Here is a 21,664-nt window from a genome sequence, read left to right on the forward strand (position 1 = left end):
TTCTTGCAACAAGGCTTTTTTTTTTTTTTTAAACGAACTAGCCTGGATTTCTGTGAAAAACTCAACTACTTATGTTCCAAGTCCGGTGCTTTTTTACCTTTAATTTGACCCGAACAGTTAAAACACAGTAACTTTTTTTTTTTTTTAAACCGTGAGACTAAAATCATAAAATGGCACTCACCTGAATCTGGGTAGAACCTGCTCGGATCTCAAAGCTCTCTCCACATCGTCCCGGCTGAACCCAAACACCTGCCTGAGGATGTCATATCTCCCCAAATGGAGCATGAGCTCAGCCAAAAACAGACGCCCTTTGTCGTAGCTCCTGACTTTGGACTTAAGAGTCTCCTTTATATGCGCGGCTGTATTGTCTGTGTCCGAAATCTCGCACAAGTAGAGAATCTTGGAGCGTTCGTAGCTGCCGAGGGCTTCTGAGATTTGGTGTATAGCACGAAGCATTTCTGGATCAGGAGCTGCCATCGAGGCACGAAGTGGCTCGAAGCATTGGTTTTGACGATAAACATCCATTCTCGCACCTGGGAACTTGCAAAAAAAAAAACACATACGTATACATTTAAGTTCTGTACATTTCAAAACATACAACTTTGAATATAAAAGGAACAGGGCGTAACTTACTTGTAAAGTCATAGCGTCGGCGGGTCATAAACGACGAAGGTATTCCAAAACTTGTGGAAAAATGTGAGCCCTCAACTCACTACTCGTCGAAATACTTCGCTTGGATTTCCAGCGTGAAACACTGAGAATGCTGTTACAAAAATAATACAGTAACAACTGGACGCGGTTCTGCCGTGAAGGAGTGCAAAACTCGAAATGGGATCAAGGCGTCTTGGGCAAACTATTTAACCGAATTTGGAAACCTTTGGTCTTCGTTCAGTTGCTGGCGGTTGATAATCCATCTTAGTGGTGCACTATCGCCACCTTCTGCTCCGGAGACTGTACTACTTAGCGCTATCTGCCCCGATTATATCTTTTATGAGAATTTAATATCTGGGGTCACCAATTTTTTTTTTCAATTTGGTGCTTCTTCTTTGGGTATTAATTAATCCACGGGGATATTAGGTGGATAAAATTTAGGAAATAAAAATAAATCATCTCCGTGAAGACAGATTGCGAGAAAGGATTTTCCACAACAATTATCAACGGTCATTTTTTTCTTTGCCATGATATTGACGGAGTAATGTTATATGGGTGAATTCTTTAATTACTTCTGTGGAAGTGCCACCAAGTGCCACCGGGATTTGAATTTGAAATAGGATATGAAATTCAAATGAAATTGAAATGTTACGAAATTGAATAATTCGCTGTCTGAAATTCAGCTTCGTTGTTCAAATGCAGTTTCGTTGTAAAAATTCACTGTCGCTCTGAAAAGACGAACAGACATTTGCAAAGGATTTCAGAACTCAACACCCAGCAGCCAGCCAATCCTGTTACGTTTTCTTAGTCACGTGACATCTCCATGGCGGTCATGGGAGAAAACGCTTCACAGCCAATCCAGTTACGCTTTCGTAGTGACGTAATCGTGACGTTCGTCCACAGAGGGGCGGGGGGGGGGGGGGAAGAGCACCAAAACAAAAACAAAAAAAACATCTCAGTGGAGGTCATGGACGCTCACGCGAGCGAACACAACGGTGAGTTCACTGCTTGTATTTTCCTGTAGTATGTTGTTAAAACGCAGTGTAACACCTTACAACCGAAAATATGGCAACGGAGCGGAGTTATTTACCGAATGGTGAAGGCTCTTTTGCAAGCCAGAGGACTGAGGGTCCAGTATGATAGAGTCAGGGCGGCCATGCGTCGCGTCGACACCGTTGGGATGGCATCACGTTTGGTCCAGTTTGGATGCGTAACTCGACGGACGCTGTTGTCCCGCTTCAACACAGCTGGACATAAGCAGTGCCTAATGAGTCGGCTTCTGCTGACATTCTGCTCAAGTAAATCATGTATTTCAAAATATGCAGGAGGATGCCCCTTGAGGACTGACGAAGAAGAAGCAAACCATTTTTGTGACAAGGTTTAGTGATAATGATTGAATATTTTATGTTTTTTCAGGTACAACATTGTTATCTTTGGTGGCATTGATGGTTTTTTTCGAAAGGTGCTGTAACATCCATAAATAACATGTATGGTTTAATAAGATATGTATTTTACTTCTGTACTTTTGCTGTGTTGTGCAGATAATGTGTCTTGGTGCAACTTCCAACAACCTGGCATCTACCACACTGGCTTTCTTTCAGGGTTCAGTGGAGGAATTTGGTTTCCCCCTCAGGTAAAGGCTTTCAGTCCATTTTCATCTGAAATTAAATGAAGATAAAACTGACATTTTTGCCAAGTATGAAAGATTACAAGTCAGCATTCAACTTCATGCAATAATATAAATTAGCAGCAGGCAAGTCAGAAATCTGGGGGTGGTTCTGGACTCAGACCTGAATTTTAACCGTCACATTAGTATTAAGGTCAGCCTAATCCCACCTGAAAAACATATCAAGGGTTCGGGGACTGATGTCTCAGCAGGATTTACAAAAACATGTCTGCTCTTTTATTTTCAGTACACTACAACAGTCACATGGTTTTATAAGTCCAAATAGCTGCAGTTTGTTCAGAACACTGGCTTCCTCTCTGTCGTAGAATAGATTTTAAAATTTAGCTGTTGGTTTATACATTTCTGAATGGGTGAGGGCCAAAATACATTTATGAACCAACGAGAATCCAAAGGTCATCAGGGTCATCCTTACTCTCTGTATTCAGAGTTCGAATCAGAGCGAGACAGCATTCAATTTATATGCTTGTCACCTGTGGAATTTAGTCCATGATCGATCATGATCCTTTATCTATCTCCAAAATATGTTTTAGGTTGGAAATAATTTTTCTTTAGCTCTGTTCAAACTTCTCATCAATGCAGTGCCATACTTTTATGTAATTCTGGAAATTTTTAATTCGTTCCATACTTTGTTTTGAGGGTACGTGCTGATCAAGGGGTGGAAAACGTGGAGGTTGCACGTCTCATGTTTATGGTTCGTGGGATAGGAAAAAGCAGCTTCATATCTGGAAAGTGTTCACAATCAAAGGTTTGTTGATATTAAAACTTCATAAAATGTGATGTTTGTAGTCTATGGCTTTATCAGCTTAGTGTGATCTTTAACATAATGACATTCAAAGGGCATTTTAACCATTTGTTTATTACTCTGTAATTCAAGGATTGAGCGACTGTGGGGAGACCTGTGGGCAGCTGTGACATGCATTTATGATGATGTGCTTCACTACCTTGAAGGGGAGGCGTACCCAACATTTCAAATGTTGCACCCCTCTTCTGGTGCCATTATGGCTTCCTGCCACGGCTGCAGGATGATCTGGATACTTTGCGCAGTGGCTGGGACAACCATCCACTTTGAACTGAAAGTAACCTGATCTGACTCCTAACCAGCACTGGGTTTTTGGTCGGAACCATCACTCAATTCCTGAACCTCCCAGTTCCTTGACAGAGATACATTTTAATTGTACAATTGCATTTGTTTTTTTCAACTCATTTATATAATAGTAACCTACAATATTATGACAAATGAAATTATGAGTTCTCTCCCACCCTTTCTTGTTTTTTACAGGGTGTACAGATTCCAGACATCGAATGGGAAGACAGCGGGCTTCCTCTGCAGGATGTGTCAAGTGTCACTGTGCCGAACTCTAATTTGCAACTGACTGATGAAAAAATGTCAGCATTAAGCGATGCAGTCAACCCCAGAGCCACATCTCAGTCTTTTGGCTGTGAAATTTACATTGCTGCAGTTCAGTTTTGTGAAGTTTTTTATCCTTTAAAAGTTGCTCCTGCAGGAACCACTTGTCCATTTTTTTAAAACTTCCAATTCATCTTACATTAGAAGAATCAGAATACATTGTTAGTTTGGCTTTTGTGTTATATTTTCAAATGCACTACAAAGTTATGTTAACACTAACAGTGAATTGTTTCATGAAAACAAATCTCAATGGCATATTTTGAACTGCCATTAACTGAATCAGTGCAGTGTTAATGCAATAACTCCTCTGAATATTGTCACGTGACTTGTCTTCTGTAAATGAGGTCAACATTAAACCATATATGAAGCACTTGTTATCTGAGAAACAGACACTTTTATTTCTCGAAATCTCAACAACACAACAGTTTCATTGGAACATAGCTGTTTTTCATAAAAAATGTTAACATTGCAACTGCCTAAAAAAAAGCATAAACATATTTCAACAGGTAGGTTGATTCAAAGCAAACCAAAGCCAGTTTGGCAAGAGGAAATACAGGTGACAAACTCATCTTTAAAACACTTGTAGTCCTCGTCGTGACGTGGGATTCTCAAAGTTGCATAACAGGTGGCTGCTGTGGGATGCTTGCTTTGTACAATTTCCACAGACAGACGTGCTCGTAAATACTCCCATCCAGTCCATAATTTCACGAGATCATGAAATGAACCATTTATACACGACGCATCTTTTGCATTTCACGTTAATCGACCGCATCATTTATGTTGTGCAGTTGATCAAACGTGAAGCTGAGAAGCAGCATTGCTGTCAAATATGTCCGTGGGGAAAATAACTACGCTCCGCTGCCAAATTTTCTGTTGTAATGTGTTACACTCCTTTTTAACAACATACTACAGGAAAATAAAAGGATTGAACTCACTGGTGTCGCGTGACTAAGAAAGCATAAAAGAATTGGCTGGCTGCTGGGTGTGGGGTTCTGAAATCCTTTGCTAATGTCTGTGACCTAAGGTAACCCCGTCTTCTTCCCAACGAAAACTGAATTTTTACAACGAAACTGAATTTTAACAACGAAGTTGGATTTCAGACAGCGAATTATTGAATTCAACATTTTAAATTCAAATCCTATTTCAATTTCAAATCTTGGTGGCACTTGTCTACTTCCACAGAAGTAATTAAAGAATTCACCCACACATGACATTACTCCCTCAATATCATGGCAAAAATCACCGTTGATAATTATTGTGGAAAATCCTTAAACGCAATCTGTCTTTACAGAGATGTTATATTATTTCATGAATTTTATCCACCTAATATCCACGTGGATTCATTAATACCCAAATAAGAAGCACCCAATTTAAAAAATTTTCATATAAGGTATAATCAGTGGCCGAGAGCGCGAAGTAGTACAGTCTCAGGAGCAGCAGGTGGCGGTAGTGCGCCATTAAGATGGTTCTAGTTGGTGGTGTATTATTTTTGTAACAGCATTCTCAGTGTTTCACGCCGGAAATCCAAGCGAAGTATTTCGACAGTCGTGAGTAGAGGGCTCATTTTTTTAAAGTTACGTAAACGGAATTTCCTCGTTTATGACTCGCTGACGCTAGGACTTTACAAGTAAGTTACGCCCTGTTCCTTTTATATTCAAAGTTGTATGTTTTGAAATGTACAGAACTTAAATGAACTATACGTATGTGTTTTTTTTTGCAAGTTCCCAGGAGTGAGAATGGATGTTTATCGTCAAAACGAACGCTACGAGCCACTTCGTGCCTCGATGGCAGTTCCTGATCCAGAAATGCTTCGTGCTATACACCAAATCTCAGAAGCCCTCGGCAGCTACGAACGCTCCAAGATTCTCTACTTGTGCGAGATTTCGGACACAGACAATACAGCCGCGCATGTAAAGGAGACTCTTAAGTCCAAAGTCAAGAGTTACGACAAAGGGCGTCTGTTTTTGGCTGAGCTCATGCTACATTTGGGGAGATATGACATCCTCAGGCAGGTGTTTGGGTTCAGCCGGGACGATGTGGAGAGAGCTTTGAGATCCGAGCAGGTTCTACCCAGATTCAGGTGAGTGCCATTTTATTATTTTAGTCTCACTGTTTAAAAAAAAAAAAAACGTTACTTGGTGTTTTAACTTTTTGGGTCAAATTAACGGTAAAAAAGCACCGGACTTGGTACATAAGTCGTTGAGTTGTAAGAATTTACGCTGGCTTCTTTTATGAGAGGCGGAACAACTTAAGATAACCACAAGAGTCCAGTTCCGATTGATTGACTGCCCCAAGAATGTGGAGTTTCACTTTCTCGCCAAGCTATACTCCCTCCCTGTTAATCCCACATTCTAAAAACCAAAATGTGTTCCTCTGGATCATTGGCCTAGCTGGCAAGTAATCGTCAAAGAAACTTGTTGTCAGGGCGGTTATGTCAAGTACTGTGCTGCCACGATTGCGTAACGGTGGGGTGGAACAGCTCTCAACATATTTTTGATTTGCTTGGGACACTTCACCTTCATATAACGTATTAAAGTACATTATTAAACTGTAAAAGTGCCAGATTTTGCACAGGACTTAAATCCATCTGTTTTCCCCATAACATAAAACATACGTTAGCAATAGCCTATTAAATACAAAAGTAGCTAAATTCAACTGGCTACAATTTTCTGTCCTAAATTCGACTGGCTGGGTTTTGGGTTCTGACCTGAAGTAACCCTGCCTTCTTGTAACACTGAATTCAGACAGTGAATTGTACCCAGTTGACTCTCAGGAGACTCAAAATATTGTTTAAATTTTATAGTTTTTTTTTTTCATATGGCTAATTTCTTTACATTGAAATGTTAAACTGAAATACAGCTCTTGAAAATATGATCACTTTGAAGTCACTGAATTTTGCAACGGCATTTTTTAATAAAAATTTTGGTTGCACAATATTTACTTCCATATAAACACTTCTTCAAATGACGAAAGACCAACAAAGTGGTGGGCCCAGACCTCAGTGTCCCCATCCTGCCTCGCGTGTTTTTGACATAGTTGGCAAAATAAAGATATTTCTGATTTTATGTTCACATTCAATAAGTAGCCAGATGCTCCACAAATATAGAGATGCAAATACTTGCCTACAAGTCATTAAAAATTCCCTTTTCCACTTTTAATGTTCAAGTTTTTGTATGTCACAAAGGTTCAGTTCCTAACGTCCATCTTGGTTCCTCCCGCAGAGTTCTGATGGCTCACATCAGTGAGGACATGGCCAAGGATGATGTGAGCAGTGTGAAGTTTCTGCTGGCTCACATGCTACCGCGTAAGAAAATGGAAACTGCCAAGGTAGGAAATTGTGCCGGTGGGGGACTTTTTGGTGTCGCCGTGTGAAATTTTGAAGTCGTTGCTCACTTCCCGTTGTTTTCTTGCTCATGCAGGATTTCCTGGACTTGATTGTCGAACTTGAGCACGTGGGCAAGGTTTCCCCTACAAGGGTGGACCTTTTGGAGGAATGTTTAATGGACGTCGGCAGGGTAGACCTGGCCAAAAAGCTCAAGGTGTACAAGATGTCAGGTGAGTGTGTGCAATACTGATTTAGTACTAGTAGAACCAACTGAATGACACAATTTTGCAAAAATTGCACAATTTCTCCAGTCCTTTTTAATCCTTAAAATGCTTGAAACGTTATAAACTCGGTGCCCTCGTCAAAGCCTCACGATCCGGTACACAAGTCCGGCTGCGTAAGCGGGGACATCGTCTAACGCTTCCGACGAAAGACTTTGGATGTTCTGTGCTTCACAGAGATTTGGCTTTGTGGACGATTCCCCGACGCCTCTATCCTGCCGCCTGGCTTCAACCTCCATCGTGCCAATGTCTCGCCGAGCTAAGCTAACAAGCTTAATCGATACTCATTTCAGAAGGCCAACATTACAGTTATGATCGTTTTTTTTTTTTTTTAAGTCACTTGAAAGATTCACAAATTTTGTGAAATACTGGATTTGTTTATTCTTTTGTCTTTCTGCCGTTGTCATCAAATTTTAAACAAACATTTCGCTTTGCTTGGTCAACTAATATACAGGTTTTACTTTTTACCTTTGACTTTTTACCGCCTTTTGTTTTCAGTGTTAGCTTACAGGTAAGTGCTCCTCCATTGTGAGTTCTGTCACAGAGAGTTAAAGATAAGGGCACAATACTGCGCCATTGTGACTCAGTCCTGAGTCCCATGAGGCCAGGTAGCCTAATAGTCAGTCTGGGCTTGACGTGCTGTCTGTTGCGTCTTCAATAAATTCAGTTAGAAACATAATTTTGTCCACCTTGCCTATGTATGAGTAACGGGAGCTCAGGGATGGAAAATGGCCACCGTTCGGGGGTGACGTCACGTGAAAACAACCCACATATTATATTGGAGTGTGGACAATATTTGAAGAAACGCAATCACATTCACGGACCGTACTAATCCCAAATTGAAATGAAACTAGTAATAGTCAACTAGTGAAATGATAACTGCTTTGAATGGTTTTGTCTTTGCCTGTTTCACTGACTTCTCGTGTATTTTCCATCTCATTTCAGTCAATGCGCCAGCAGTACCCGAGGATGTGGTGCGCCACCCTTGCCAGGTAAGATTCATACTCAAACTATTTATAGAAATAGGTACATCACAACAATCTAATGTAGTATTTTGCAACTGCACTTTGGTGCATTTATTTCAGCCGCAACTGTACCTTTTTATGTTTTCTTTGTTTTTATGTTACCCAAGATGTTCTTTGTTTTTTAAAAAAAAATTATTCCATTTTATTGCACCTTGTGGAGATGCACACATCATTTCATTGTATGCGCAGCATATAATGACAATAAAGGCTATTGATTGATTGGGACACCTGACAAGATTCCTACCAAAGTTCATTGCGCGCTGCTTTTTAAAATGTCTTTCTAAGACGAAAAATTCAAGTGGTCTCGTCCAACATTTGTGATGTACTGTACGATATTAAATCACGGACTAAGACTTTTGTTGCTCTATTTGATCAACCCGTGTTGAATTTCAACTATGTCTCTGCTTGCATCCCTGTAGGAGAGTCCAGTCAGTCGGTAACGTTCAGCAGTGACCCCAGAGGGGAGTGCGTAATCATAGACTGCGTGGGGAATGACGGAGGTGAGTACAATCGGGGTATACTTCTACAGTGCATACATTGAAAGACGCTGTTTTGTGTACAGTAGAACTTGGGACTGGGAACTACAGTACCGTATTTTCCGCACTATAAGGGACACCTAAAAGCCTTTCATTTTCTCAAAAGCCGACGGTGCGCCTTATAATCCGGTCTAATCGCCTTTAGTGCAGCTCCATCTCATGGATGCATAACGGAACCCCAGCCTCTACTGTAGGGTCTATTCTATGCGCCTTTATATATGAAAAAGTTTTAAAATCGGCCATTCGTTGAAGGTGCGCTTTATAGTGCGGAAAATATGGTACCTTGCACTTAGTGGTGAGCAAGTGAGGCCTCATGAAACAACACTGAGGCTTTTCTAATATTTGTGCTGAAAAAGATTCCAAGCCTAAAGGCTTTGAAGATGGTGCGTTTGGTGTTTTTAAGGAAAATGGTTTGTCATTTGTGTACTTGTATGGTCACTCGCCAATCGTCTTTTCCTGTTAAAATATTTAAGCTCCCTATTTAAAAAAACAAAAAAACCCGTAATAGCACTCTAGAATGTTGAACCTAATAAAAACTTACAGTAGTCACATATTAAAATCAGAAGTAAAGAATTTGAGTTTCTGGAGCATCTTTTGCTTCAATCCAATCCAGTGGACATCCAGTGTGTCCGGCTCGGTAAATTTGGGGAGAATACTACAGACATACGTGAAGCAAATGGTCACAAATACTTTTAATATTTATCATTCTTTGCAGAGAATATTTCATTTATTTATTTATTCCGTCTGCTTGTGTAGTTCTACCGTGTATCTCCAAATATCAGTTACGTAGAGATTTATAACACCGTGACACTTAAGCTATTCTTTAGTTTCTTGTGTTATTATTTTATTAAAAGAGATTCAAACAGTTTTGCAATTCAAAATCGACGGATCGAGGATTTTCAAAGGTTGGCTGATCCAAATCATTCTGACATTTTTTTTTTTTTCTTCCAGAGATGATGGCGGACGCATTTAAATCACTGCACTTCAATGTGACCCTGCATAAATGGCTAAACCTGGTCGAGACAGTCTCAACGCTCAGAAAAGTCTTCCAAAGGAGTCCGGACCGCGGTGGCGACGGCTTCGTCTGCTGCATCATCAGCCGGGCGATCGACAATCGCCTCCAGGCCACGGACATGAACTGCGAAGGCCTCCGTCTGGAAGATGTACAGCGCTTTTTCAACGGCGACGCCTGTCCGGCGCTGGTCGGCAAGCCAAAACTGTTCTTCATCCAGAGCTACACTGTGTCGGACTTCCAACCCTGCGGTGTGGAGAACCGCTGGGATGACGGCTGGGAGACGGACGGTGGCGCCGGTCAGCTGAGACCCGATTGTCTCCCGTCAGATGCGGACGTGCTCTGGAGTCACTGCTCGACCGGAGAGCATCAACTGCAGCGAGGCCGACACCGTTCCGTTTACCTCAAGGCTTTGACGGACGCCTTGGGCAGAAGCCAGGGAAGGTACGTGCGCACACGCTACCTTGGAAAAGTGACGGCTAGCGCTTGAAATGTTATTATGAGCCCAAGTATCAGTTGAACCTTTACAATTGAACTTTATTTGACCTTCTCTCCGCTTTGGAATGCACATCCAGTGGTTCTGTTTTTGGATTTATTTACTTTTTTGGGCACAAACCGCAACAAGGAGCTGAGCGGCAAAATTGATCCATGAGAATTTTCAAAGACGTCAACTTGAATGTCTTTCTGTGAACCTTCCAGTTTCTCAGTATCTCTGTTCCAAGCCACCGGTGACACGCAGTACGGGATTGATTCATCCTCAAAAAGCACTGGTGTCAAACTCAAGGCCCATGGGCCAGATCTGGCCCGCTGCATGATTTTTATGTGGCCCGCAGAGGCAAATCATATGTATCGACTTCCATGATTTTTTTTTTCCCAAAGCCGTACCAAAATTTAAAATGGTAATGTCATAAATGATAACGTTGAGGTATTACAAGCAATTTTGTTTTACCAAACAACAGTAGTTGGGATAAACCCATTATCCTTGATTTCTGATTCCAAAACTAGTTGCTAAATTTTATGTGTAAATATGATGAGACGGTTAAGGATGTTTATGGTTTCACAGCTATAACGGCCCTCTGAGGGGGAAACCACGAGTACAATGTGGCCCACGACAAAAATGAGTTTGACACCCCTGGGATAAAGGTTTAGAGTACACAACATTGTGCCAAAGCACAGCTTCCAAATGAAGCTCCTCAACTCACTCGGCACCAAGATACTCTACGTTGGAGGCTAAGCACTACTTTTATCCATCCATTCATTTTCTTAGCCGCTCATCCTCACAAGGGTCAGGGGGATTGCTGGAGCCTATTCCAGTTGTCAACAGCCAGGAGGCGGGATACACCGTGAACTGGTTGCCAGCCAATTGCAGGGCACATAGAGACAGACAACAGCCGCACTCACAATCACAACTTGGGGCAATTTAGAGTGTCCAATTAATGTTGCATGTTTTTGGGATGTGGAGGAAACCGGAGTGCCCGGAGGACACGGGGAGAACATGCAAACTCCACACAGGCGGGGCCGGGATCGAACGCGGGTCCTCAGAACTGTGAGGTTAAATAAAGGTCACAGGTACGTTCATCCTGAAATTTCAAGCGAAAGCCAATTAATGCAAACTTCCATAACTTCTTTTATTTTTATTTTTTTTTGCGACTTTTCAGTCCTAACCAAGTGTTTTGTATTCTTACAGGAGCCGACATCTGGTCGATCTTCACATGGAGGTGAACGGTGCAATCTTGGAGCACAACAGCCGGCATCCTAAGGATCAGTACCACATAGACCTGAAAAACACTTTGAGAAAAGAGCTTTATTTATGGACGCCTCGTGTTTGGTGGCCTGGATGGCCACCAGTCTGGGGTTCGGGGGGGGCGTGCCCTCCTCCGGACCCCCTTCCGCCCACCCCTGCCTGTGTTAATTAGTGTCTGTTTTTTTTTCATTTAGGCACGTCTGGGAGCTGTGCCTTTGAGGGGGGGGGGTACTGTCATGATCCTGCCGCTTCAGCACGAGCTGTGCAGCTGCGCTGATTGGGAGGCACACACCTGTGCCTCATGCGGCCTGATCATCCCCCGTATTTATAGGACCCGGTGACGACTGGTCCTCGGCTAGTTCGTTGAGCTTTATGTCCCGTTCCAGCATTCTCGTATTCCTGACTGAACCTGTGTGTACCGACCTCCGTCCGTTCTCCGACCAACCTTGTAAGCCTGACTCCTTGACACTTCTGCCTGCGTTGTTTCCCCGTGTTCCGACTCCTGCCTGTCCGCTCATCTGTTCTCTTCGCCCGACGTCACAACTACCTCTGCTGCACCGGACTGCCTGCTCGATCCCCGACCTCTGCATACAATAAACGTGTCTCTTCTTGAACTACCTTGCGTCTTCCGAGTTCCTGCATTTGGGTCCTACCTCTCGTTCCGATGGGTCGTGACATAAAGAATGCCGTGTTTGGAAACTCAAGCAAGCTGTTTTTTTTTTTTTTTAATTTCAAGAAGAGTTGTTGAGCAAAAAAAAAAAAAATGGTTTTCAAATATGGACCATGAAGACCCAGACTTTCAACACTGTATTTTGTCCATTGTTTTAGTGATGTCAACATCAAATGTGCAAATAATTGATTGAAATAAGACTGGAATTTGGAGGAGTTCAATGTCAATTGTATATGGGATCTTTAATTACATTTGTTCAAACAATGAATATGACTCTATTTGCTTGTACGGTATATCAAATCCATTTTCCCCATCAAAAAGAAATGAATGTCTTTCAACCATTGGAACCTTCCATTCACAAAATGCTCTCAACTTCAAGCAAATGTGGCCTGAGCCAAATGACCAAAGTGGAAAAACTGCAAAGCTGAGGGACCGGAGGATCACGAGCAGCTCCAATATCAGACAGTGATGACATGATGTCACACTCTCCTCACTGATGACGACATGATAAAAAGTCCAGACGTGATATAACATATCACACTGAAGTAAACAATATAAATTTTCTCTGTGAGGAAAAAAAGTAAATAAAATGAGAAGACTTACTGAAGAGAAACCTTTTCCCTGCTCATTTGTGGTCAGATTCTCTCCTCCATATACTTTTGATAAACACAACACGGGGTGTGTGGCCCACACACACACTCACATACAGTGTTGACTTGTATCACATTTTGTTTTCTAGTATCTGTGCATCATCATGTATCGTGTATTGTTTTTTTTTTTTTTTTTTTATAAGGCTGGATTGTCAGATTGTCCCTATTATCTTGCCTCGATCGTAAATTTGAAAGTTGTGTGTCTTGTTCTAGATTATATTGTTTTGTCAGATTGTCTTGTAAAGTTTTTATTGTCTTGCATATTCTTGTTGGTGTGTTGTCTTCTCATGTTTGATTGTCTGGTACCGTTGCTGAATTGTGTTGTATCGCCTTGATGTTGTTGTATTTATATTTATATTTGCTGCATTTTATCATGCAAATATACAGTAGCAGTAAGGTTAAAATGTATTTGTTGATATTGCATTGTAACAGATCTTCTCCCAGAACGCAGCACTCACCTGGAATGATCTCAAACCAAAGTCTTATGATTGCGTTGTTGGCAGGTTTCAAAACTGCACATGGAGACCCCAATGGATTTCCAGTCCATCGCCTCAGCCACAACATGCACAGCTGTTATTACTTTTTTCATTTTCTGACTTCTGCACATCACATGGTGAATAAAACGGCTTACAGTTCAAAATCAGCAAATCTAAAAGCAGGCTTCAGTGTGTGCTGAGCTGTGTAACGTTCATGCACCATTTCACGTTGATATAAAAGCATATTCCATCGCCTTTCGGTTTCCGTGTGAGCTCACCAACACGGTCTGCACAGTGGAGGTTGAAGACTGGGAGCGTAATGCTGGCATCAGGCACTCATCCACAAAGCCAAGTCTCCATGACGCACAGAGCTGCAGAACCTCCAAAGTTTTGTTCAGAAACGGCATGAAATCAAGGTTTTGATCATCTCATGGGCAAAAAAACTCCCCTCAAAAATGGGAGAAAATTGCCCACTCCTGACTTGTAAGACAAATACTGTGCAAGCTTTGTTGACACTGATTCACCAGTTGGGCATGTCAGTGACTTGCATTGGTTGCCAACTATATACCCTAATTTTGAGCCTCTACAGAAGCTTGCTGTTACTGACTCTGTGGCGCAACGTTAGCTAGTCTGACTCCATATCAGAAGGTTGTGTGTTCAAATCACATCAGGGTCATTTCTTTGGCATTCTGATGGATATCAAAGGTTCTGCTTTAAATTCACATCCCATTCCACAGGAAAAGACATATCATGGGTTTGGAGCTGACTCCTCGAGCATTTGTATGACTTCTGCTTTTGTCAGGAATGTTTCATTTGTCACTGAGGTGTAAACTCGAAGTTATTGGGTGAAAATCCAAATGTCCACTTGTTCTAAGTTTGTCATCATTCAAAATTTCACCATTGATGTTTGCATTCATGTATTCTCAATCATTCAAATTTCACAACTGGAATAAATAATAAATTTGGAATTGTCTACAGAACTAAGCGGTAGCAGGAAGACATTGGGTATAGCTCAGTGGTAGAGCATTTGACTGCAGATCAAGAGGTCTCCGGTTCAACTCTGGATGCCCCCTTGATGCTGTTTTGTTCAGAGACTGCCTGAATTGAGGGGTTTGATCATCTCACGAGTAAAAAAAAGCCTCCCCTCAAAGATGGGAGAAAATTGCCCACTCCAGACTTGAATGACAAATACAGTGCAAGCTTTTTTGACACTGATGCACTGGTCAGGCAAGTCAGAGACTTGGTTGCCAATTATATACCCTCCTATTGAGGTCATGTCATGGTGTGATGCTGTTGTGCTATAATAGGAACAGGATGTAGACTTTTCTTTTGATTCCACTTTTATTTTGAAAGCCAGCACTTTCTCTGTCATTTATACTTTTTCGTTCTTTTCAATGTTATTGTGTGTTTAAAAATAATCATGGTCGGGGGGAAATGCCGTTGAATTGTTGGTGGAAGATCTGAGAAACACAGGAAGTAGGCTGCTTGCTTTATTTTGAAGCCACACTTAACGTATGCCGGGAAAAAATACTTTCTCTTGTGAGATTCCTGGTGGAAGGTGCATATTTTGTTCTCCTCCACTCATTTTCATTGTCTTGTTGTAGAATGTGAATATAAATTAGTTTAAAATGTTTGCAAAGCGGGTGTCGTCACAGAGGCATGGTGTTGCATGTGTTTAATTAATTTCAAACATTAACTCACTGGCTGAAGAAGTGGAGACGTTGTTGAGGTCCGTGTGCGCCGTTGGGCGACCATTTATATTGTGCGGTGTGAATGAGAGTTACCAGAAGCTGTGTGGTGACCGTGTTCTTGATCTTGCAGAGTTTTGACAGTAATTGTGAAGAGAAATCTATGAACATCCGTGAATGTCTCCTTTATAATACAGCTAAGTGAGTTGATGCAAGTTTTTTTAATATTCTTTTCATCTATTGCAATGTAATATATTTGCTCTTGTTTGTGAGATTCCTGAGTGTAAGAGTTTTGAGAGTAATTGTTTCCCGTTGTAAGCTCCCCAGAAAAAAAATAATAAATTGAGAACCTCAATGAAACATATATAAAAGATAATCTAATGTAATCCTGATAAAACATTAAGGAAACTACAAAAGAAAGAAACGTTGCTCAATTTACAATAAATAATTCATGGATTGTTTGATATTCATTTTCACTAGGGTGGTGCTAAAAAGCTGCATGTGACACGAGAGCCACGGGTTGTCCAATCCTGGTCCAGTGGCGTGATTAAAAAAAAATGTCAACAGGTACATCTTGTGGCTGGATAGTCGAGGCGGGGGCATGCTTCTTGCTTAGGGTGCGAGGGGTCCCAGGTTCAAAGACCTCGGTATCTTAAACACTATGAATGTGAAATAGAAATTGAAAAATATAGATTTCTGTTACAGGATGGTGTTTAAAGTACCACAAACCAGAAAAGTCAGACATTTGGATTCACACAAGTATAAAATGGATTCCCTCAGGAAAATCAAATTTGCCACAACTGCCAGAGGGCAAACATGCAGTAGGGAGCAGGTGCGTTTACACAATTAAATAAAAACCAGACAAGAATGAAAGTCACTGATGGTGTTGTGGTACACACACCTGACTTTGGTGTGGGCAGCGTCGGTTTGATTCCTGCTCAGTGATGGTGTCAATTATGTACCCTGTGACTGACTGGCAACCAGCTCGTAGTGTCTTTTGTGTGGTGTGAGCTGGGATGGGCTCCAGCACTCCTGTGACCGTTGTGGGGATAAGTGGCTTAGAAAATGGATGGATCATTCATTCACATAATCGGGAGTCCAAAACGGGAACTCCTTTTATTTTCACACATGCACACTTTTTCACCCCATTCAGAGTGAGAGCATACACAAATCCTAACAATGACTTCAACGACTATGAAGAATAAGCCCACAATGCCTTGCACATTGAACATGCCAGTAAAGTGTATCCTTTTCTTGGGCAACGGAAGCTGATATTCTCCCTGGGGGCCCAGAGGTTCAGAACCACAGACGAAAAAGAGTTGTCATGATCTCCGTGTGGGCTTTCTCCGGCAACTCTGGTTTCCTTCCATGCCATGAAAACATCAACGGTAGATTGATTGAAGAGTTATCATCATCCTCATCCCCATCCTCATCCTCTACCCTTCTTCGCTTTTGAAGTCGTCATTGATTTATTAATAAAAGAAACACTTCAACCGGAATGAAAGGAGAATGTAAATGAAGTGTGCAGTGCTGTACATGAATGGCTTTAAATCTGAAACTGGAAATTAAAGATTATCTAGAAAATATTCAACTAAGTTCCTTAAACGCTGACCCAGAAATGGACACAATTTTCAAATGATCCCACTTTTTTCCCTGCCTGACGATGGCAGTTGGGGGTCTGCAGGATGGGACTTGAGACGTGAAACGTGATGGTGGGGGGGATGTCTGAGAGGTGAGGTCTGCAGCCAGACTCCCTCAAGTGTGAGAGGACCAGGAAACCGAGAGAAAGGAAAAGAAAAGCAAACTGAGTGTCCAGGCAGCTTTTTGCCACTAATATTTTTTGTTTTTGTTTTTGTTTTTAACGCGCTTCGTATCCAACCGTTGAGTTCGGTCTGGATTTGAGTCACCAAATTACCCTGGAACAGTTTCAAACATCGACACAATTCTCCTATCACCACTTTAAAGGACTAAAACACAATTTAAACCTTATTGTCCGGTTGAATGGTTGAAAGAAGTTGGGCAAGTGGAAACACCAACATAAACTTGCTTATAGGCCTCATATTCCTTACCTTAGCATGTTAACAACAAGACGCGTTTGTGATCAATTTGTGGATGTTGAAGAAACGTCGAACGTGAGGACTTGAGAAATTTAACAAGTGTTATCTTAGTACTCAAATTGGTGCTCTATCGTTCGCAACGAAGCTGCTCGGCCCAAGTTATCCTCCCGTGCTAATGTTTTGCCTACGTTGAATATACAATGAGGACCAAAAATCAATCATCGACTCAACCATGAAAGACGAGTGACGGCCATTGTGATTTGAATCCCCTCCATCCACGTATCCTTTAAATCGCCATATCCTTTATATTTTTACATAGGTAGTATGTGATTTCTGTACCTTATGTGCTGACTGTGTTTATTGTGATTGCTTTCATTTGACCTTAACTTTAACATAGAGTAGGTAGGCTGACTTTGGTTATTTGATTGCTTCTTTTTGATTATCTGCAGCCCATTGGGCAGCACATTACTGTGCTACCTGTCGGCCGGTCCCAAGCCCGGATAGATTCAGAGGGTTGCGTCAGGAAGGGCATCCGGTGTAAAACTGTGCCAAACATATATGAGCTTCATCATGCGAATTCTACAACAGTTAGATTGTGGCCCGGGCTTCCTACACCCACACCGGGAAATGTTAATCTACAAGGCATAGGTAGAAATTCAGATAATGTAGTTTGAAGACAAAAAAGAGAGGAAAGCGTCTTAGTCAGAAAAAAAGGAAGGGGAAGCACAAAACCTACAGCTGTATGTAGGGACTTTGAATGTTGAGACTATGACAGGAAAAGCTCAGGAGTTAGTTGACATGATGATTAGGAGAAAGGTTGATATATTGTGCAGCCAAGAGAGCAAGTGGAATGAGAGTAAGGCTCGACGTTTAGGTGCAGTGTTTAAATGATTTTATCATGGAGGGGATGGGAAGAGGAGGTACGCACGGGAAAGGAGAGGAATGAAGATTAGCCGAAGTAAAAGTGAATATATGTGCGTGAATGAGAGGGGCGGACGAGGAAGAGTGAAGCTCCAGGGAGAAGAGATAGCGAAGGTGGACGACTTCAAATACTTGGGGTCAACAATACAGAGCAATGTAGACTGTAGCAAGGAAGTGAGGAAATGGGTCCAAGTGGGGCGGAACAGTTGGTCTGGTGTTCTATGTGTCTCCGTCAGGATGAAGGGCAAAATTTATAAAACAGTGGTGAGGCCGGCCATGACGTACGGATTAGAGACAGTGGCCCTGAAGAAACAACAGGAAGCAGAACTGGAGGTTGCAGAAATGAAGATGCTGAGGTTCTTGCTTGGTGTGAACAGGTTGGATAGGATTAGAAAACGAGCTCATCAGAGGGACAGCCAAAGTTGGATGTTTTGGAGACCAGGTGAGAGAGCAAGCAGATTTTGATGTTTTGGACATGTTCAGAGGCAAGAGAGTGAGTGTGTTGGTAGAAGGGTGCTTAGGATGGAGCTGCCAGGCAAAAGAGCGAGAGGAAGACCAAAGAAAAGGTTGATGGGATGTTGTGAGGGAAGACTGGAAGGCATTTGGGGTTAGAGAGGGAGATGTATGAGATGGGCTTAAATGGAGAAAGATGACACGTTGTGGCGACACCTCACTGGACAAGCCGAAAGAAAAAGAAGAAGATTTTGTTTTTGTGTCTCAACACAAAATCCTCTGGTGTTGTTTTGAATTCTGTTTTTCACTTGAACTTAAATTTCCAATGAAAGTCAGACCTGAACACTTGTTTCTTCTGAATGAGAAGAGTTTCATGTATTTTTTTTTTTTTTGCAGTCAAACAACATGGTAGTTTCCAGTGCAGCACTTATCTCGTTTTCCCCGTCCTTCCTTCCTTCCTCCAATTCTTGTTTTCTTTCTTTCTTCCTTCTTTCCTTCCCTTCCTTGTTCCAGTGTTTTTTCCTCCTTCCTTCCAACCTTTTTTCCCATCATTTCATCCTTGTTTTTCTTCCTCAATTCATTCGTTGCTTCCTTCCTTATTTCTTCCCTTCCCTGTTTTTCCTCTCTTTGTCATTTCCTGTTCTGTTCCTTCCTCATTTTGTTGTGTGTTCCCTCCTTCTTTTCTTCCATCCAACAACAGCTCTGTTACAAGCAAGCAACAAAACACTGCCTGTTTCCACCCGGTCTCAAACCGGGGACCTTTTGCGTGTGACGCAAACATGATAACCACTACACTATGGAAACTACTGCGCTGGGCCCTAAACCCTCTGACTCATGTTATATCTCTTGTCCACTTTCACGGCGTCATAAAATCACATGACTTTTGTTTATGTCACCATATTGCCAGTCACACAAAGCATTGTTCAATGCTAAATCCGTTGAGACAAAACAAAAATATGTCTTATAGCATGTCACCCAGAGTTTGTCCGAGACCGTTAAACATTTAGATGGTGATAATAAATGAAGGTACATGGAAACATTAGAGACACTTGGCATAGAGTATCCATATATAATGACGAAGTCGATGTTTTTGCCAGTAAAACAGGTTAATCCACAGAATTGTCAATCTTGATCATCACTTGAAAAAACAAGTTGAAGAATTTGCCTGTCACTACCCGGAGACGAACTTGGCCCGTGCCAATGAAATCACCGCATCCTCACAACGAGACGATCTGACTTGAGACAGTCCTGGATCGTGAAGCATTCTCACTGCAGCCAACAGCTTTATACGTCCAACTTTCGTGGCAGTTTCCACAAAGCTGTGATCGCGTCGTGGTTAATTCTCTGCTTTGTTGCCACGCAATCCTTGTTCAATTCCGGGTCACAGCAGGTATAAAGCCCCTAAGTCGCCTTTTTCGATGCTGTTCTTTGGTGGGTGTGGGACAGTGAAAATTGTATACATGGGTTTGCAGAAACTGCAGTTTTCGGAGGGGCTGTTTGGGCAATGGATAATGCATCTGACTACGGATCAGAAGATTCTAGGTTCAACTCCTGGCTATCTCGGTTGTGTATTTTGCATGTGGTATCAAAGCCAGTTCAGAATGATGTTTTTGGTATGTTCACCTGAAATGTCTTCTTTGAAGGTTAGGTCACAAATAGATATATTTTTTCTTGATACCTCGAGAACTCCTTTATCATCCGCATCTGCCATTTTAAAGTAATTACATACAGAGATGCATCAATTGAATCATGAAGTATGTCTTTATGCAGGAAACGACCTCACATAGGTGCATCTGATTCAGGATAAGACATGGAGTGGAGGTGGACTTTTCAAGGCGGCCTAGCAGGTCTTTGAGAGTCAGGTTTCTAGCTGATAGACAGGTGTTCAAATACTTATTTGCCTGTATCACACAAATAAATCACATACACATACACACGTTTTTTACATTGGATTTCAGTGTTAAAAAAATTCCATGCTAGAAATTTGAATTCGTACTGTGATGGCAATTAATTACTTCCATAATTGTCTTTAGTTCATTTATTTTTGTAATTCTAAAGGGATTCATGCAAATATCAACCATAAGGACTAAAAAAATTAGCTTCACAGATTCATCCCTGCCGTGACCCGGATTCAAACCGGGGTTGCTGCGGCCACAACGCAGAGTACTAACCACTATACGATCACGGCTGTTGAAGGCTGCCAAGGTTGTCTTTCTAAATCTGTCACCATGGCAACAAGGCTGAAACCCTGCAGGATGCTCAGCCAGCACCAGTGAAACTGAAAGATTTGATCTGCATTATCATAATCAAGTGAATCATCTCAACATTTTACTGCATTCCTAAAAATATTCATTAATATTTGATCTAGAATACCATCCCAACCGCTTTTGGATAGTGATGAAAAGCAACATTCATGTCACTCCCCACATCATCCTATTATTTTATTTCATAAATAAACATTGAAACTCTAATTCATGAACAATTAGAGTCATGAGTATATTCTTCAATTAAATATTAACACTGCAATAACTGTCCTGTGATTTCAATAATATTCGTAACAAAATTTAAAAAGTATGGAAATTCAGACAAATATGTATGAATTGGGCGGCACGGTGGGCACCGCTGTAAAGCGTTGGTCTCACATTTCTGAGAACCCGGATTCAATCCCAGCTTTGTGTGTGTGTGTGTGTGTGTGTGTGTGTGTGTGTGTGTGTGTGTGTGTGTGTGTGCGTGTGGAAGTTTTTCTTTCCTGGCACTCCAGTTTCCTCCCATATTCCCAAAACATGAAACATTAATTGGACACTCTAAATTGCCTCGAGGTGTGATTGCGACTGTGGCTGTTTTTCTCCATGTGCCCTGCGATTGGCTGGCAACCAGTTCAGGGTCTTCCCAGGCTCCTTTTCATCGTATGAAGCTACCTTGAGTGGAAATCTCTGCATATATTTTGTTGATGACCGGTGACGACCTTTCTTGCGTGAGGCTTGCAAGGATGGGATCCTTACCCTGCAGTGTTTGTGTCATTTTTATGATGACATTCTGATCATCCCATTCCATAAATTTGCTTGAAACAAAAAAGCACA

At 41.7% G+C, this 21,664-nt stretch overlaps 3 protein-coding genes and 2 non-coding genes across 5 annotated transcripts in view; 2 read left to right on the forward strand and 3 right to left on the reverse strand.

The window, feature by feature from the left end:
- LOC133493903 (zinc finger protein 239-like) overlaps positions 1-21,664 on the forward strand; it is a 163,754-nt gene that overhangs the window by 86,038 nt on the left and 56,052 nt on the right. The window lies entirely within an intron of this gene.
- Positions 40-1,038, reverse strand: LOC133493915 (CASP8 and FADD-like apoptosis regulator). The gene is made up of 2 exons (XM_061807917.1): positions 634-1,038; positions 40-540 (listed from the first exon to the last, which is right to left on the reverse strand). Exons 1-2 carry the CDS (start codon positions 643-645, stop codon positions 178-180), a joined length of 375 nt encoding a protein of 124 aa, XP_061663901.1. The 5' UTR covers positions 646-1,038; the 3' UTR covers positions 40-177.
- Positions 5,469-21,664, forward strand: part of LOC133493976 (CASP8 and FADD-like apoptosis regulator) — a 22,944-nt gene continuing 6,748 nt past the window's right edge. The window contains exons 1-7 of the mRNA XM_061807991.1: positions 5,469-5,826; positions 6,968-7,073; positions 7,166-7,301; positions 8,298-8,344; positions 8,802-8,877; positions 9,865-10,369; positions 11,613-11,753. Coding sequence (XP_061663975.1) covers positions 5,483-5,826; positions 6,968-7,073; positions 7,166-7,301; positions 8,298-8,344; positions 8,802-8,877; positions 9,865-10,369; positions 11,613-11,753 — 1,355 coding nt within the window. The 5' untranslated portion in view covers positions 5,469-5,482. The remainder of the gene's footprint in view (positions 5,827-6,967; positions 7,074-7,165; positions 7,302-8,297; positions 8,345-8,801; positions 8,878-9,864; positions 10,370-11,612; positions 11,754-21,664) is intronic.
- trnav-cac (transfer RNA valine (anticodon CAC)) lies at positions 19,316-19,388 on the reverse strand. Its single transcript has one exon. It is a non-coding gene; the product is annotated as a tRNA-Val (tRNA).
- On the reverse strand, positions 20,701-20,772 carry trnah-gug (transfer RNA histidin (anticodon GUG)). Its single transcript has one exon. It is a non-coding gene; the product is annotated as a tRNA-His (tRNA).

The sequence above is a fragment of the Syngnathoides biaculeatus genome, chromosome 20 (assembly GCF_019802595.1).
Source record: "Syngnathoides biaculeatus isolate LvHL_M chromosome 20, ASM1980259v1, whole genome shotgun sequence".
Lineage (NCBI taxonomy): Eukaryota > Metazoa > Chordata > Actinopteri > Syngnathiformes > Syngnathidae > Syngnathoides > Syngnathoides biaculeatus.